We start from the raw sequence: 15849 nt of genomic DNA on the forward strand, positions 1-15849 counted from the left end.
TATATAAATTACACACAGTTCTCAAAATTCTGACCAAAAAAAAAAAAAATCTGAAAAGTGTGTTTATTGTGATGCACCCAATTAAGACATGGTCATCTACCTAAACTGACAGGTGGGACTAAACGCAGGAGAAGCAGTGATCAGCCCATGAAAACTATTCAGGAACAGAGATCCAAAGATTTCAGGCGGAAAAATGTGTCAATAGGAGTCCAAAAAATTTTACTTTTATAGAAGAGCGGCAAGAAGAAACCCTTTGGTAAAATAAAGTCATGTCTGGAGTTCCGGGGGGAACCCAGAAAACATCTGGTGGCAGCATCATGCCGTGGGCTTCCTTTTAACCAGCAGGGATGGGGAAGCTGAGCTAAGTTGATCATAAGATTGATGAGTGTTAAAGATAAATATTGGGCATTAACAGAAGAAAACCTGTCAGACGCTGCAAAAGAGTTCAAACTAGTCCAGAGGTTAACCTTACTGTAATGGTTTAAATCCTACGGTGTAGTTGCATGATTGTGGTTGTAACGAAACAAAATGGTAAAATAAACAATGGATCTAAACACATTTGCATGGCACAGACTGTCTTAAAATCTTTTTTATATTTAAAAGTCCTCCAGAGCTGAAAATCTGAAAGACCTGGGGGTCTTAAAGGTCACAGGGAAGCCGAACTGCACAACGTCTCTCACAGCGACGCACGCGTCCTCGCGGCCCAGCAGAGGCGGCTGGCAGCGGAGTCTTGTCACGAGATGGAGGCTGACACGTATGATGCTCCGAGGGGGTCTGACATTTCACTCCGCCCTGAGATAGCTTGTGTGAGAAAGTTAATAGTTGCTTTTAGAAAGCTGCCTGTCATGTGGCGTCGGAAGAGATTCAAAGGTTATTTAGCTCAAGCTTTAATTCAAGGTTTTTGGAGGACATGAAAGGGGTTTGGAGAAGGCCTTTTGAAATGAAAACCCAGTTGTTTTTGTTCTAATGCGTTCTTTGTATTCTACAGTAGACATCCCAATGGGCTGTTCAAAACCCTCCCCCGGCGGCCTAGACCCCGCTCTTGTTTCAATGTTAAGCTATTTAATGGAAATTTGGAGTCATTCATCAAGGTACAGATTTAACATCTGCTGGCCGGCTTTTATTCTTCTCCCGTTCTTTCTATTCATTTTTTTTCCACACTTTCTGACCATTTGGTGGGTTTCCACCCCGAAGCATCTTCGCTCTGATTTGTTGTCAACCAACAACAGATTTCTGCTAAGATGGATCCTGGAAGCCGTCAGCGTGAGGCAGTGGGCAGGGCGGCATTGATAGATTTGAAGGGTCGCCGGAGGGGAGCAACGGCAGTGGGAGAGCTAAATATTTGTGTCCCGTCAGCTCCCCGGGCGCCCTGCTGAGCTGGCAGGTCTGAGTCGCTCTGGCAGAGATTTTCTCCTCATCTCAGCCAGAGCGAGAGCACAGGCCTGTAAAAACAGCAGGATAAATGGCAGTCAGGGTGGGGTGGGGTGGGGGGTGTGGGGGTCCAGATGCCAGACTGATAAGGTGGCCTACCTCTCTGCTCTGGCCCCCTTGTTGCCTCCTGCTGGTGATCCCTGTCCAGCCCTGCCTGGTCCTTCTCAGATCACATGGTTCCGCTGTGTGGGATGGATGGCTGGCCCAGGGTGGAATGAAGGGGCTTTTTATGCTAAACGCTCAGGTGAACAGCTGGTGTGGTTTTCTAATCTGGGTCTTTTCTTTTTTTCTCTTTACCTCTGGTTTCCTGCTGTCTTGTCTTGGCCTCGTCTGATTCTCCTCTTTAGTCGCGGACGAAGGAACTCGCACACCCGACATCAGGTAGACGGTTTGGGGCGCTTGTGCTTCTTGCCTTTGCTCATTTCCTTTTGCATTGTGAACGTTTCATTCTTGGAATTATGCCTTTTAACAGACTGAGTTGGAGGGTTTGTCCTTCAAAAGACATCTAATACACACTCACATCAAGAATTTGTCAGTACTCCCACTTTGAAATGTCAGAAAGACATCCTGGCACACAATCCAGCTGCATCCTGGTCTGTGCACCAACTCTCCTAAAATCAGTATAATTGAAGTTGGCATGGCTGCTCTGTTTGGAAACACTGTGTACCCCTGAGGGCTGTAAACAAATCCGCTATATAATTAAAAAAAAAAGAAAAAAAGAAATAGAGTATCTGTCCAGCAATGGATTACAAGAGCAGAACATTAGGCAGCCCACATCCAAGTCTATGAAAGTTTTATCTCACCACCATATTTAATGTGTGGGTCTTTAGATATGCTCTTGAATAAGCTGCACTTAATGGATTGTATCTAAAGACGTCATATATATATATATATATATATATATATATATATATATATATATATATATATATATATATATATATATAATTCTTGTTTTTTTTAAGATAACTTGGAAGACACCAACTGCTTGGCTGGTAGATAATTTTCAGCTTGACTCACCCAACTGTTTACTGAGTTTCGTGTGCTATAAAGTAGACTTTTTTTATTAATTATTCTTTTAATGAGCGCAGTCAACACATGGCAAAGAGTCAATAACTTAGTTGTGCAATGAAAAAAGTTATTTGGAACCTAACTTTCGTAAAATGTTTAGAAATAAAGTAATTGGAAGAAAAAGAGTGAGAGAGAGAGGATGGTTAAAGCTAAACAGACTTTTGTGGACCTACGTTCTGTAACATGCGCTCAAGGGTTTCCCTTTTTCTAGCACTAACTTGTGTTGAAAGGAAAAGAAAAAAGTCACCAACTTCATGGTAAACACCTTTTATAACCCAATATATTAATGAGAAGAATAAGAATTTGAATTAAGTGAGGAAATGTCACATTCTTCATAAGTTGTCCAGATTCCCTTAAGCTAAAACTCTGGGCATGTATTATGAAGAAAATGCTCTATGAGATCTAATTGAGAATGATAAGTCTGTTTTTAAAATATATGTTTTTGTAAACGTTGGCAATATCAGAAAATTGTCCAATGAGTGTTTTACTGAATTAGCTTGTGCGTTATGTTTTAAACTGTGTGAAAAAACGTTTAAAAGCTATTTCAAAAGGCGGAAAATCGTCCGAATTTATTCACCGGCCATTTTCTTGGTGCATGCCTACATTCTAATACTTGATTTAGAGAGAGACGGAGTTCTTGTAATTTGTTCCCTTTTCAAGTCAACTGTAAGTATATAAAAAATATCTGTGCACATTTATGTGTCGTCAATTTCTCTGAAATCACAATCAGCCAAGAAAAGCTCAGTCTGTGCCTCTGTTTCTGTGAGCATTGGCCTTTTTGTGAGATAAATAAATTGATGACAATATCAACTCAGTCTGTTTTCAGGTTTTCAAAATAAAACAACTTTCACTTTTTGCCCAAACTCTATTGAACTTGTGTGTTGGCACGCTTACTTTTACCACTTTATAGACCTTTACCTGTTAGAGCCCTACCAAATATCAGATGCTTTTCTAAGTCTTCATAGATTAAAGCTTTAATCCTAAATGACTCGATATATATAATTGTTTTTCATCTAATTGATTCACATGTACAGATAATCCTAGATTTCAGGCTGTTTAATATCCTCTATATGATTGCTGCACATTGGTAGGCCTCTAACTTGTATTCACAAGACTAACACAAGATGCATACAGGAGTTAAGATAAATTACTGATGATTTATTTTTTTACTTTTGCCCCTAAGGACTCTGGACAAGTTATCCCCAGAGTGGTTGAAAGTTGCATTCGCTACATAAACCTATACGGTGAGTCTCTCGTCCGCCGTCCAGCTAAGCAGTTCTAACCAGATGTCTGTTTTTGTTGTCTTAATGAATCAAACCAAACTGTTTCCCTCATAAAAGCATTTAGTGACACTTGACACTCGAGCAAATGCTAATCGTTCGGGTTTTGTGATGCCGCAGCTTTTTATGATGGAGCTCGTTCCGCTTCAAGTCACGGTTAGACGGGAAATGTAGATTCATTTGGGTTCAGTGCAGCACAGACTTTTCCGCTCTGACTCCTAGATGTTCTGTAAAGCTGACAGGAACTTAGAACAAGGGGCTAATGTAAAAGTTTGTCCTTAATTAAGATTAGTAGCAACTCTTGAGTTTTGAGTTAAAGCTTCGAGAGAGGTCCTGGTTGTGTCGGGGTTCAGAGTGGAATTTGAAAGGAGGGAAACTAATTTTGCTTCCTCCCGACTCTTGACCTCTCCCCTCATTAAATCCTAATCCCGGCTGGAAGACACTTCAGGAAAACATGATTGCAGCCGCCCCAACTCATTACCGTCTTTAATTAGCAAAGTGAAGGGGCTTAGCAAGTAGGATGTGCCTTTTTTACGGCCGTCTAAGAAAGTCATTTTAGCATAGCGAGGAGTTTGTGTGCCTGCGCTTAGGTCATTAAGGTAGAAACAAAGTCTTTTCTAACGTTGTCTCTCTTTTTATTTTCGTGGCTGCCTCCAAAGGCCTCCAGCATCAAGGAATCTTCCGTGTCTCTGGGTCCCAGCTGGAGGTCAACGACATCAAGAACTCATTCGAGAGAGGTGAAGGATTTCTGTCACAGAACCGTTGTAATTTCATTTCATGCCATGCATGTGTGTGAGATTCTCTGACTAAACCTCAAAATGCTAAATATACTTGTTTGCTCAGGATCCTAACAAATTTAAACGTCAAATTTTTATTATCAATGTGTTTATCCTGAAAAATAGTGCAATCTACTGTGATTTTTAGAGTGATTTCTAGAGTGATTCTTTTCAAGCTGTATGCAAACGTAATTTCGTTCTGTACGCACTTTGTGCATACAAAATGACAATAAAGATATCTATCTATCTATCTATCTATCTATCTATCTATCTATCTATCTATCTATCTATCTATCTATCTATCTATCTATCTATCTATCTATCTATCTTATTCTTTAAAAATATATATTTAAATGAATGCTCTATATGGAATGTGGTGGAAAGCACTTCAGGGTCTTCGGACTTGATAAAGCGCTATACAAGTACAAGCCATTCACCCATTACCATTCATACCGATGTGTAGCGCCAAGCCATTATTTGGAAATTTTGCAGATCTTGTGGTTGAAATGTTGCAGTGACTATAAAGTTTGCATCAAATCCACATTTCTCCCACGTATCTTTTATCTGTCAGTACAATACTTCAACTCTTTCTTGCGCTTTTGGTTTCTTGGCCACTGTCATCTGCGTACTGCCAGTCAGACTCCAGTTCTACAGACCCAATACATAATTGAAACGCAGAGCTTGTATTTATGACACTTTAAATAGAAAAGCCACTATATGAAGCATTTAAAACAATCCTGATTGCACACACTAATATTGCCATCACAACATATGTGTGTTACATGGCGCCGCCCTACTGATGTGTTTCTGTTCTTGTGTTTTAGGGAACGACCCGCTCACAGATGATGAGGATAATCATGACATCAATTCGGTGGCTGGTGTTCTCAAACTTTACTTCCGTGGTCTGGAGAACCCTCTGTTCCCCAAAGAGAGATTCAGTGAGCTGCTGTCATGCATTAGTAAGTAGCTAAACAGACTCTGTCTCTATTGATCTTTCTGTAGTTTATTTAAACCGAGCTACCAGTTGCGCATCTGATGTTGGATTGAGATTGCACAAGTTTCTCTTTTATCCACCAGTTCTAACCAGTTTTTTTGGGCTTTTTTACGTAAAGCTAAATTGAACCCACTTCTATTAAAATGTCTTAAAAAGTTGCAGTTAAAAACATTTTGTCCCTTTACAGATTTCTTTTACTTTTTTTAACACACTTAAATGCATCACATTATCTATCTCTTTTTAATTTTCCACAAAAAAAAGCCATTTTCAAATTCTGTTCTTATTTATTAAAAGAACAAAGCTTGAACCAACCTGGCCTCGTGTGAAAAAATGGGTTCGCTGTAGCCGGTAATGAGTCTTTTACATTGTTTATTTTTCCATAATTAGAAATATTTTCTCTAAACTTGCCTTAAGATTGACTTACTGTGATAGGTTGAGGGAAAAATGCATTTAAAAAGAAAACATGTATGATCTATTAACATTTATTTCCTACAGAGCAGGAAAGACTTTTCACAATGAAGTAAAATAATCTTGATTTTTCCAGTTCTAAAAATGTTTTAAAACTAAAGTTATCAAGCTACAAATTGTTTAACGAATTAACCGGATAATATAAGTCTCTTATGTAGGAACCCTACAGTCAGGGCGACCGCGGTAAGAGTGGTCGCCTTGAACTCTAAAACGTTGCGGGTTCAATTCCACCTTCTTCCTGCTAAACCCAAGCTGGCTACCGATCTGCGTATCCGTCCATGAATGAAAGCACTCAGTGCTTGGTAGGACTAGAAAAGCACTATAAAAATTTAGCTTGTTTACCATTTACGAAGACAAAAAGGTAGAATATTCTGCACAAGTTCTCACAATGATCAATAAATGTGACAGTCTTTATTCAGTATTTTTTCTCAAATCTTTGTATCAGAATCAAAATAACAGTGAATAAATCGAACATGAAACTGCGTTATCATGATAAGTGTTATGCGATGTGCTGTTTCTGTTTCAACGCCATCGCTGTTTTTGGCAACAAGAAATTTAGCTAAAAAGAAAAAATGCTCCTTTCTTGAAAATCAAAGTTGTTTTTTTTTTTCTGAAATGTTTCTGACATTTTTTTTCATCAGCAGTGTTGAAACAGTATATTCTTTCATCCTGATACACCTTGATCCCAGTAACCCAGTAATATGGTCAGTTTCTTGCGTTTTTGACATCATTTGTTCATATTTGGTGGAACGCGCAGAGGGACATTATGTTTAACAGTGTGTGTGGCTTTTCTTGGTTTTTTGTTGTTTTGTGTTTTAAGCCTTTACATGTGGGAGTTTTCTTTCTTCTGAGGAACAATTGAATTCCCAGAAAGTCACTCGCTCATTCTCGCTGCAGTGCACTCTGGGGACTGCGTTGAGGGACATCCTCGTGTACTTGGTCTTCCAGCTTTTAAATCTTTTGCGTATTTGTGGTGTGTAATGAGGATGGCGAGGCCTTGGATGTCTTCCTGGTTCTGCCATCATGCAGTCGATGGGGATTCCCTGTTTACATTCCAGTTATTACAGTCTGGACTGTGTGCCCTGCAGACTCCGTATTAAAAGAACCTTTTCCCATTCGGAGAGACTCGGAGCAGACAAGAAATAGCGTTTCCATTTACCTGCTCTCTTTTTTTTTTTTTTGCCTCACCCAATTATCACTTGTGATATTTTTCATTTTGTAATCTGCAGCCGGGAGATTGTTGTGTAGACTTGCTTAAAGATATATTAGTGGTGGCGATGGGGCCTACATGGAAAAACAGACCTCTAAATATTAGCTTCTGATGTCTGGAGAACCACACAGAGAGTCCTAGTTAGGTATTCATGAAAAATGAAACGCATCACAAGTATTCCAGAAGCCCAAATCCCAGATGACACAGAGAGGCTGGATGATGACGTGGCTATTTTTAGTAAGCTGGCACAGCCCCTGCCTCTCCGGAGTAAAAGACGCGGGCTGCTTCAGGTGGAACAAACGATGCGGTGATGGAGGACACGAGCGCCGGCTTTGCCTCGCGTGTCTCAGAAGAAACAAAAAAGTTTCCGCGTTTGGTCGTTAAATAAGGACACGTTTGTAAAGTTTAGCACAGAGTTGTTCTCTTTTTTTCTGGGTTGTTCTCAAATCTCAGCTGCTTCCGAGGCGTGTTGTTTTCATGTGCAGCAGAAGACACGGTCCTTCATCGCTGCCGCCGTCAGTGAATAGCTTAAACCTCCGTCACTCCTTCCTTTTCCAGTCATTGGAGGAATCCGACGAGACGAACGTCACTAATGCAGAGGCACCGCATTTCAGGTGTACAGATGCAGACATAAATAAAACAAAAAACACCACTCCACGTTTCACAGTGTTGTCACGTTTTTGTTCATCCCCGAGGTACTCGACTTGTACTCTGGCAATATAATTTAACAAAGTATTTTGACTCAGAGGTTTCCTTAGCCCTCCTACCAAAGAAAGCAAGAAACAATCAGATTATTTCATGAGAGGAACTGTGAAAAGAAATAATGATATTAATGGCATACCTTAATTGAATTGCAGTTTTGTATTTTATTTAAAGGGGACATATGCAAAATTCACTTTTTTAGCCCATATATACATTCTGTTGTTTACTTGGAGTCTCTAAGAGTGCAGAAAAGTTGAATGTAGTCTTTTCAGGAGCTGCATGGATATCTTTATATACTTTTTGGGTCATATTCTTCAAGCTGTTCAGTTTTCTCTAGTTTCTCTAAAAAAAAATTGAACAATTACATCACAGTATTGTAAAACTGTTAAACAAAGTGCATGTACTTTGTTTGAAGTGTGTGAAGGTGTGAAGTGTCTCCTTTAGATTTAAAGAGACGGCACCAAAATGAGTTAAACTTAAATGCACCTCAGATTAGGGGTAAAAAAAAAAGGAGATTCAGAGGGAGTCAAGTGTTTTTAATTCCATTCACTAACCAGAAAGAAAACAATGTTTTTTTGTTGTAAAAAAACAATATCCTGACAAATTTGACACAACTTAATTATCTTCAATAAATAAAATACAGCTGACATAAATAATCAAATGACACAGAATCAAGTAATTTGAAATCTATTCAATAACAAAATATATATGTTGCATTAAAAAATTAAATGTGCTTTTTTTGTACTTTAGGGGGTAATGACTTTGGGATTAACGTTGATATTAAGTAAAGTTAAAGAGACTTAAAGGAGTAGAGGAAATTTTTATTCAATTTCCCTTTGGGATTATTATTATTATTATGCATTGTTGAACTGACTTGAATTAAAAAAGTTAACAGAGACATTAAAAAAACTTTTCTTTAACTTAGCAAGTTGCCAACAGCAGTCTGACAAAAACAGAAGAATTTAATGTTGTTTTGGCCCCTTTATTTAAGAGAAAACACAAAGACTCTGTTGCTCTTCCTTTGCACCTGAAGCCATCCTCAGCAGAGGTTTTGTAACGTGGCGCAAACTATACCAACTTTTTTCAGATATTTAAAGGTTTTGTAAGAAAGTTTTGGTCCTTTGGAGGCCACCTTTTTGGACAGAGACAACCAGAACAGGACCAATGAAGAACATAAAGTTGTTTGTTGACCACAAAATGAGCCCCACATGGAAAGGAATAACTCAGTCAAATGTGCCAGAGCAAACGATGCACAGTGATAATCCCAGCCAGGTTCACGCCTTAGACCGAGATGAAGCTGCTGCTGCTTCATTTCCTGTTTTTTTCTGCTTTTCTGTTTTAGGAATAGAAAATTTGTATGAGAGAGCGCTGTACATCCGAAAGATCCTCCTAACCATTCCCAGATCGGTCCTCGTTGTGATGCGTTACCTCTTTGCCTTCCTCAACCAGTGAGTCTACACACTTCGTTAAATATTCCTAAATTTCAGCGCGTATCTCCTCTCCTTGCTCATTGAGGTTTGTTCGAAGGTCTGCAACAGGAACGCGCCTTCATAAATCTTCTCAATCGCTCTCGTCTCGTTCCAGCCTGTCCCAGTACAGCGATGAGAACATGATGGACCCGTACAACTTGGCCATATGTTTCGGCCCTACACTCATGCCGACTCCTGACAGCCAAGACCAGGTTTCCTGCCAGGCTCATGTCAACGAGATCATCAAGACCATCATCATCCACCACGAGACCATCTTTCCCGATGCCAAAGAACTGGAGGGGCCCATCTACGAGAAGTGCATGGCTGGTGGCGACTACTGGTAGGCAACCCGCGGTGCTTTGCCAAAGTATCGACACCCCTCAAACCTTTTCACATTTAGTCACGTCACAACCAGAAAAGCTCTGCGTGTTTTACCGGGGTTGGTGACATTAGTGAACGAACAGCATCATGAAGACCAAGAAATACAGTAGACGGGTCAGGGAGAAGGTTGTGAAGAGATTTGAAACAGGTTAGCTTGTATGACAATCTCGACACGGTCCTATCCGTCGTCTGAAAAGAGAGGCAAACCTGCCAAGACATGACCGTCCACCTAAACTGACAGGCCGGGAAAGAAGAGCGTTGACTGAAGGAGCTGCCAAAAGGCCCAAAGTATCTCTGGAGGAGCTGCAGAGCTCCACAGGTCAGGTGGTCAGGTTTAGGTTACTTTATGAAAGCCGACAACACACATCCTTGTTTGCGATGCAGTTGAAGGGCCCATTGGATCAGACTGGATACCATTTACCCAAACTGTCCACTTTTAACTAACAAAAGTGCTCCATGGAACCTATTACTATGAATGTGTTGGAATACGCATCATCTAAACCTCTGTTGGGTCGATATGCAAATTGCAAGGGTTCTAATCCCTTATAGCTGCAGAAGCTGTGAGGTGGGGCAGAGGTCCAGACCCAAATCCAGCTGTTTTGGGACTAGTTAATCATTCTCCATTAACTTTCTCTGTCCCTTCATAGTGAGCTCAAGCTTTATAAAAAAAATTGCTAAATCTTTCATCTCCATATGGGTAATGCAAAGAAACATCCTCCAAATTTCTTGACAGCTATAATTACACTAAAAGGTGGTTCTGCAAAAGTATTGACCCAAGTAGGGGTTAAATACAAACAAATCCTAAACATTTCTTCATTATTTTTGTAGAGAATGTTGAAAACCATGCATCGTTTTGCTTCCGTTTCATAATAATGCGCTACCTTGTCTTGGTCTATCAGATCAAACGCGGAAGAGTTCAAGGAACACAAACACTTCTGCGAGCCGCTGGACGTTTGGCACAAGAGCAAAACAGAACTTTTGGTCTTTTGTCTAATATTGAATATCCAGTTAAATTTCTGCTTTTCACTCCAAGTCAAAGTGTAACTGCCAGGATGTCCTGTCGCAGCTGTCTGTGGCTCAACTCATGGGCCATCTATTATAGACCAGGATGCAAATCATCCCGATAAGGTCACCGCATGCAGCTGCACAGAATTCCCAAATCAGACGTAGGTTACAGATCTGTGACAGGTGGTGGTGGTTTTCTCATTTCTGCTTCTTCTTTTTTTTTTTTGTCAATGAAATGCAGGCACGCAGCCAAAACGCTTTCATAGAAGTCTGACTAAACAAGAAGGTATGCGCTCAACACCGTAGCTGTCTGGGAGGTTCATACGAGTCCTTATACTCACCAGCCGTGGTTGTGGAGCATGACGAGGCAGAGCGTCGGTGCTGATGGATTTCTCTCTAGATGAGGCAGATTGAAACAATCACTTAAATTGCTGCAGCCACAGCACGGCTAAAGCAGCAATGATTAGTCCAAAAGCAGCATAAACTGCAGTCAGACGGGTCACACTCGGGGCTCCGTGCCAGCCCCACATCTGTAAGCGGGGCTTATCTCTTGTTTCTTCCTGTCTTTATCGGCCTCTGTTGAGGCTGACGGGGATTTATCCCCGACGAGAACTAATCACCCGTCTCAGAACGGCCGTGTCCCCCCCGGTAGTGCCTACCGAGCCCTTGGGAGATTTGCTGTCTTGGCAGCTTCACCGCTCTTTCTTTGCTGGAGAGGAGGCGGAGGGGATGCTCAGTTCCTGGCAGAGGTAATCTGTGGAGAGGGAGGCGTGGCGCCGCTGCCAGCTCTCACAGCCCGGTGCAAGAGGGACGCGCTGTTAGAAAAGGAGTCCCCCTCTGATGGGACTTTCAAGGAAAAGTGTTGTTTGAACTGCTTCTAGGTTTCATTGACTGTCAAATCTGAAAACGTTGGAGGGGAAAAGTTAATTTCTTGATGCCTTCTTGGAGAAATAAAATGGTGAAAAATAAAATTTACACAAGGGGGGGAAAAAAAAAACATTTTTGGAACTGAGCGGTGTTTTGCTGTGGCTGATTGTTTGTATGTCCCCCCTCCCCCACAGTGAGAGTCCCTACAGCGAGCACGGGGCGCTGGAAGAGGTGGACAACGAGGGAGGGACAGAGACGCACACCAGTGAGGATGGTGGGTGACTATGTGTGCTCCTATTTGTGCGTACACCAACTAATCGGGCAAATTTAGTCTTTACTATAACATCTACCTCACAGCATGTTACCTCAGTGTGTTTATAAGAGCCGACGTCACAAGTAAATCTCTCCATTGTGAGATCAATAAAGTTCCATCTTATCTTATCTTAACAAAAAAACATAATTGATTGAAAACAGGAATTTGATTTGACAAACTCACCTGAAAACGGTTAGATTTGAGTTTGGTGTATGTTCGTATCTCTAGTCCAAAGTCTGCTGTGCAGTTTAAACTCGGCTCTCGGGAACTCTGGCTGGTTAATCCTTCCTTTCAGGTGCGTTAAATGCATTAACCTTGAATGGCCAGAGTACTTGGCTTAGAGTGATGGACACCTATTCATATGCTAATTGTTCTGCTTCTCTCTGGAGGCCATAGGACATCTCCGCATTCCTGTGCTATAAAACCCACAGTGGCCGGGCCCCTCTAGACCCTTTGAGCTTTCGTAAAGGTCCCTTTCTTGATTTTTTTTTTTTTATTTGTTCCTTCTGTTTTTACATTCCTTAAATTAATTGATACTAATTTTGTAAAATGCATATTTTGCAAATAGTCAGTTTCTATTATTTCAAAATATACACACCCTGTTTTCTCATAATTTAACTACATTCCCATAAGTCTAAAAGCCATATAATGAAAGTGGAAACAAGCAGAGTGGAAAAGGTGGAGTCTTGTGAGATCTTTTTATGAAGACATTTACAGTTTGTACCACTTGGCTGCAGATTTATTGTGAGAACACAAGTACCTGATTGATATAAAACCAATTATTAATCAGACAAATGCATCATTCAGTGAACCCACGGCATCTACATGAAAGATTAAAAATTAGTTCTAAAGCAACAGAGAATGAAGGCCACAATAAAAGTAAAAAACAGAAACCAGAGTAAGTATTGCACACAATGTCATCACAATCTCAGTGTTTCCAATACTGAAATCACAAAGGATATTATACCTCGTGCAAATTCTGCATTGTGGTGCTAAATCTGGCCAAATGGACGGACCTTTACTCCGATGACCTCACCTCATATATATTTTAAGTGCCTGAGATGCCAAAGCTAACGAAAATTATCATGCAAGAATTACATGTTTTCATTACATTGTATGACCTTAACATATATAATGAAATATTCAATATAATAAAAAAAAATCAAGAATAAGTGATCAATTAAACACAAAATACTCATTTATAAGTCTTTATAACCAGGTTTAAATATGTTAAATGACTTTATTTGACTTACTAAAATCTGGTCATGCTAGTATATGAGAGCTTTTGATGCCCAGCTTCATAACATTATATTGTTATCATGAGACTTTAAAAGCAAAGTCCAGTTTAAGACCTTTGTATCGTTTAGGTCTAAAGGGTTTTAAAGTTTCATTTTCCTGTACATCTATATATTACACCTGACCAACACAAACCAAATGGAGGGTGGTTTGCCTCCAGATAGTTTTGTAAAGAGTTGCCAAACTGGAGCCACAAATAATCTGGTGGTGGCACACTAAAAGCAAAAGCATTATCTGCCATTTTCCCCCTAACCTTAGTTTCCTGAATGTTAATAATGAATGTTAATTCTCCCATTTCCACTGTGTAGTTCACAACAAGTGGTAACTGCTCCTCCAACTGCAGCAGTGTTGACCAAGGTCTCAGTGTAAGAGAGATGCCTCCGTTGTAAACAATACAAACACTGGTTTTCAGCAAGGAAACTTTAATGATGATTTTATCACAGTGACTAAATTCTATAACTCACTTACTTTCACTACAAATCCATGGGAGAGGTGTGACTGTGACAGATTTTAAAGGGATTTTGTGAACGTTGACTACTGCTTTCTTCTGCTTTTGAAGCAACGTGAAGAAGAAAAGGAGAGAGAATGCGGTGGTTGGGATTAAAACATTTATTTCCAGCCATAAACTTGGACTTTTACGCTGCCTACTCTGTAAAACTTTATTTTAATGACTTCAGTATAAGAAGGAGTTTTTAAAATTCACATATATTTAATAAACAAATCCTGAGAAACGTGTCCCAAAAGGAGCAAGAACCATAAGCACGCATTGCTTCCTAAAAAATCTGTTCAAGATCTACAGAGCATATGCTGGTTAATAACTTTAATTTTATTAATCAAAAATAAAATGTATGGTTTAGATAACTTCAAGCTGATTTGATACAGAATGATATAGTTGAAAAAAAATCAATGAGTCACTTGATACTCTCCTTCCACAGCACTCCAAAAGAAACTTTAGGTGAAAGTTTTTTTGTTAAATCAAAGTGTCAGAAACACCCAAGATTTTCTTACAGGGGTAAATGTCTTGTAATCTGCTCTGAGTAAAGCGGTGGTAATTTCAGGAGGGGTAACAGTTGCCCAGAAAAATTACCATGGCACCTTAATAAAGGTTAATGTAGTGGAAACGTACCTCTTAACTGATTTTCAAGAGTTTTATTCTGCCGTGTTGATATCGCTGTGGTTTTTACGTTTTTTTTGGTCTGATTTAAAAAATAAATAAATCATAATAATAATAATAATACCAGTAAAAATAAACTGAGATTTATAATAATCATTGGCCCAGTCCTTCTCTTCCATGACTCCTGGAGCTCCCCCTCCCTCTCCCCCTGGCTCTGCCTCATCCTCTCACTCTCATTTTCAATGGGAGACTCTGAGTATAATCTAGACGGGTGAATGTGGCCAAGAAACTCGCTGACCGACTCATTCTGCTGGTCCAAAGCTGTCTGCTATCAGATTCCAAAACACGGAGACTGCTTAATTTTGCAACAGTGCGGTGTTGCTAGTGCAGGGTTTCCCCCAGCGTATTATAAGCCTGGCAGACCGCTGGCTAAGCGTCGTCTGTTTATTTTAAATGCATAGATGTTTGAGAGCAACAAAAAATTGTGAGTAAATAAATAGCTAACACAGAGCTAACACACTTGCTGTTATTAGCTCAATGCACACTACGTCTTCTTAGCTGCGCTAAACCTGAAAATTACAGGTTTAGTGCCCCCTGGTGACTAAAAGGTGCACAGTGCTGCTGTAAATGTTGAAGCACATAAAGGTTTGCCTTTCTCTGTCCTAAATTAATGCATACAAAATTCTGCACATGTGACTTCCTGGCCACTGATCTTTGGCAGTACCACTGGGGGTGGGTTGCTACATATCCCCACAAACCTCAGAATCACAATAACTGTAAATGTTAACACTGTGGCTACTACGCTAATCATGATGCACATGAGCTTTAAAATGAACAGCGACGGGCAAAATCTTTGGCTTATGTGGTAAACAATGAACCTGATGTAATGAAGTATCATTTTGGTTCGTGTGCCATGGCATCCCACTGAGGGATTTATTTATTTTTTTCCAGAACGACACCTCTGGTGTGCTGTCATTACATTGATGTTCTGTTTGCTGGTAAAAAAAAAAATCACTGCAAGGTCAGGGATGAACTAACTGGCACATTGATTACCTATCACTTCGCAGGAATACATCAGCATGTCCTTGTTGTCCGTTGCTCCCACAGGCTTCCAGTTCAGATTGGATTGCATGCGTTAAACTGAAATTTATGTTTCTGGACAGAGTGGCTCTTCCCTTTCTGTCTAGTGAAGAGACATGTTTAAGGGTTAGCCTCATCATACCCCCCTTCCCTCCACTGCTCTGCTTACAGCATCAAGGTATGCAGGATTATTGAGAGTTAAAAAAAAAAGTGATAAAGAATATATTTATACCTTCTTCTGTTGTCCTGATCATAACCACATCTCAGTCAAGGCTTCTGCTGCCCTGTTTCTATCGTACGAACGATGCAGCAGAGCAAGACGCAGAGACAGCGCTCCACTGGCTTGTAGAAGACATCTGACAGTTCGCATCTCCCACAACACAGGCCTCCAA

The 15849-nt window shown here is 40.2% G+C and overlaps 1 protein-coding gene across 3 annotated transcripts in view; it reads left to right on the forward strand.

Annotated features, from left to right (window-relative positions):
• srgap1a (SLIT-ROBO Rho GTPase activating protein 1a) overlaps positions 1–15849 on the forward strand; it is a 124352-nt gene that overhangs the window by 91776 nt on the left and 16727 nt on the right. For 2 of the 3 annotated variants that reach the window (XM_021315442.2, XM_012860317.3), the window contains exons 12-18: positions 989–1091; positions 3686–3746; positions 4442–4519; positions 5383–5517; positions 9275–9380; positions 9517–9741; positions 11849–11928. In XM_021315442.2, coding sequence (XP_021171117.2) covers positions 989–1091; positions 3686–3746; positions 4442–4519; positions 5383–5517; positions 9275–9380; positions 9517–9741; positions 11849–11928 — 788 coding nt within the window. Of the gene's footprint in view, positions 1–988; positions 1092–1778; positions 1813–3685; positions 3747–4441; positions 4520–5382; positions 5518–9274; positions 9381–9516; positions 9742–11848; positions 11929–15849 lie in introns of all 3 variants that reach the window. The other variant, XM_012860324.3, reaches the window with a different exon arrangement.

The sequence above is a fragment of the Fundulus heteroclitus genome, chromosome 2 (assembly GCF_011125445.2).
Source record: "Fundulus heteroclitus isolate FHET01 chromosome 2, MU-UCD_Fhet_4.1, whole genome shotgun sequence".
In the NCBI taxonomy this organism is placed as follows: domain Eukaryota; kingdom Metazoa; phylum Chordata; class Actinopteri; order Cyprinodontiformes; family Fundulidae; genus Fundulus; species Fundulus heteroclitus.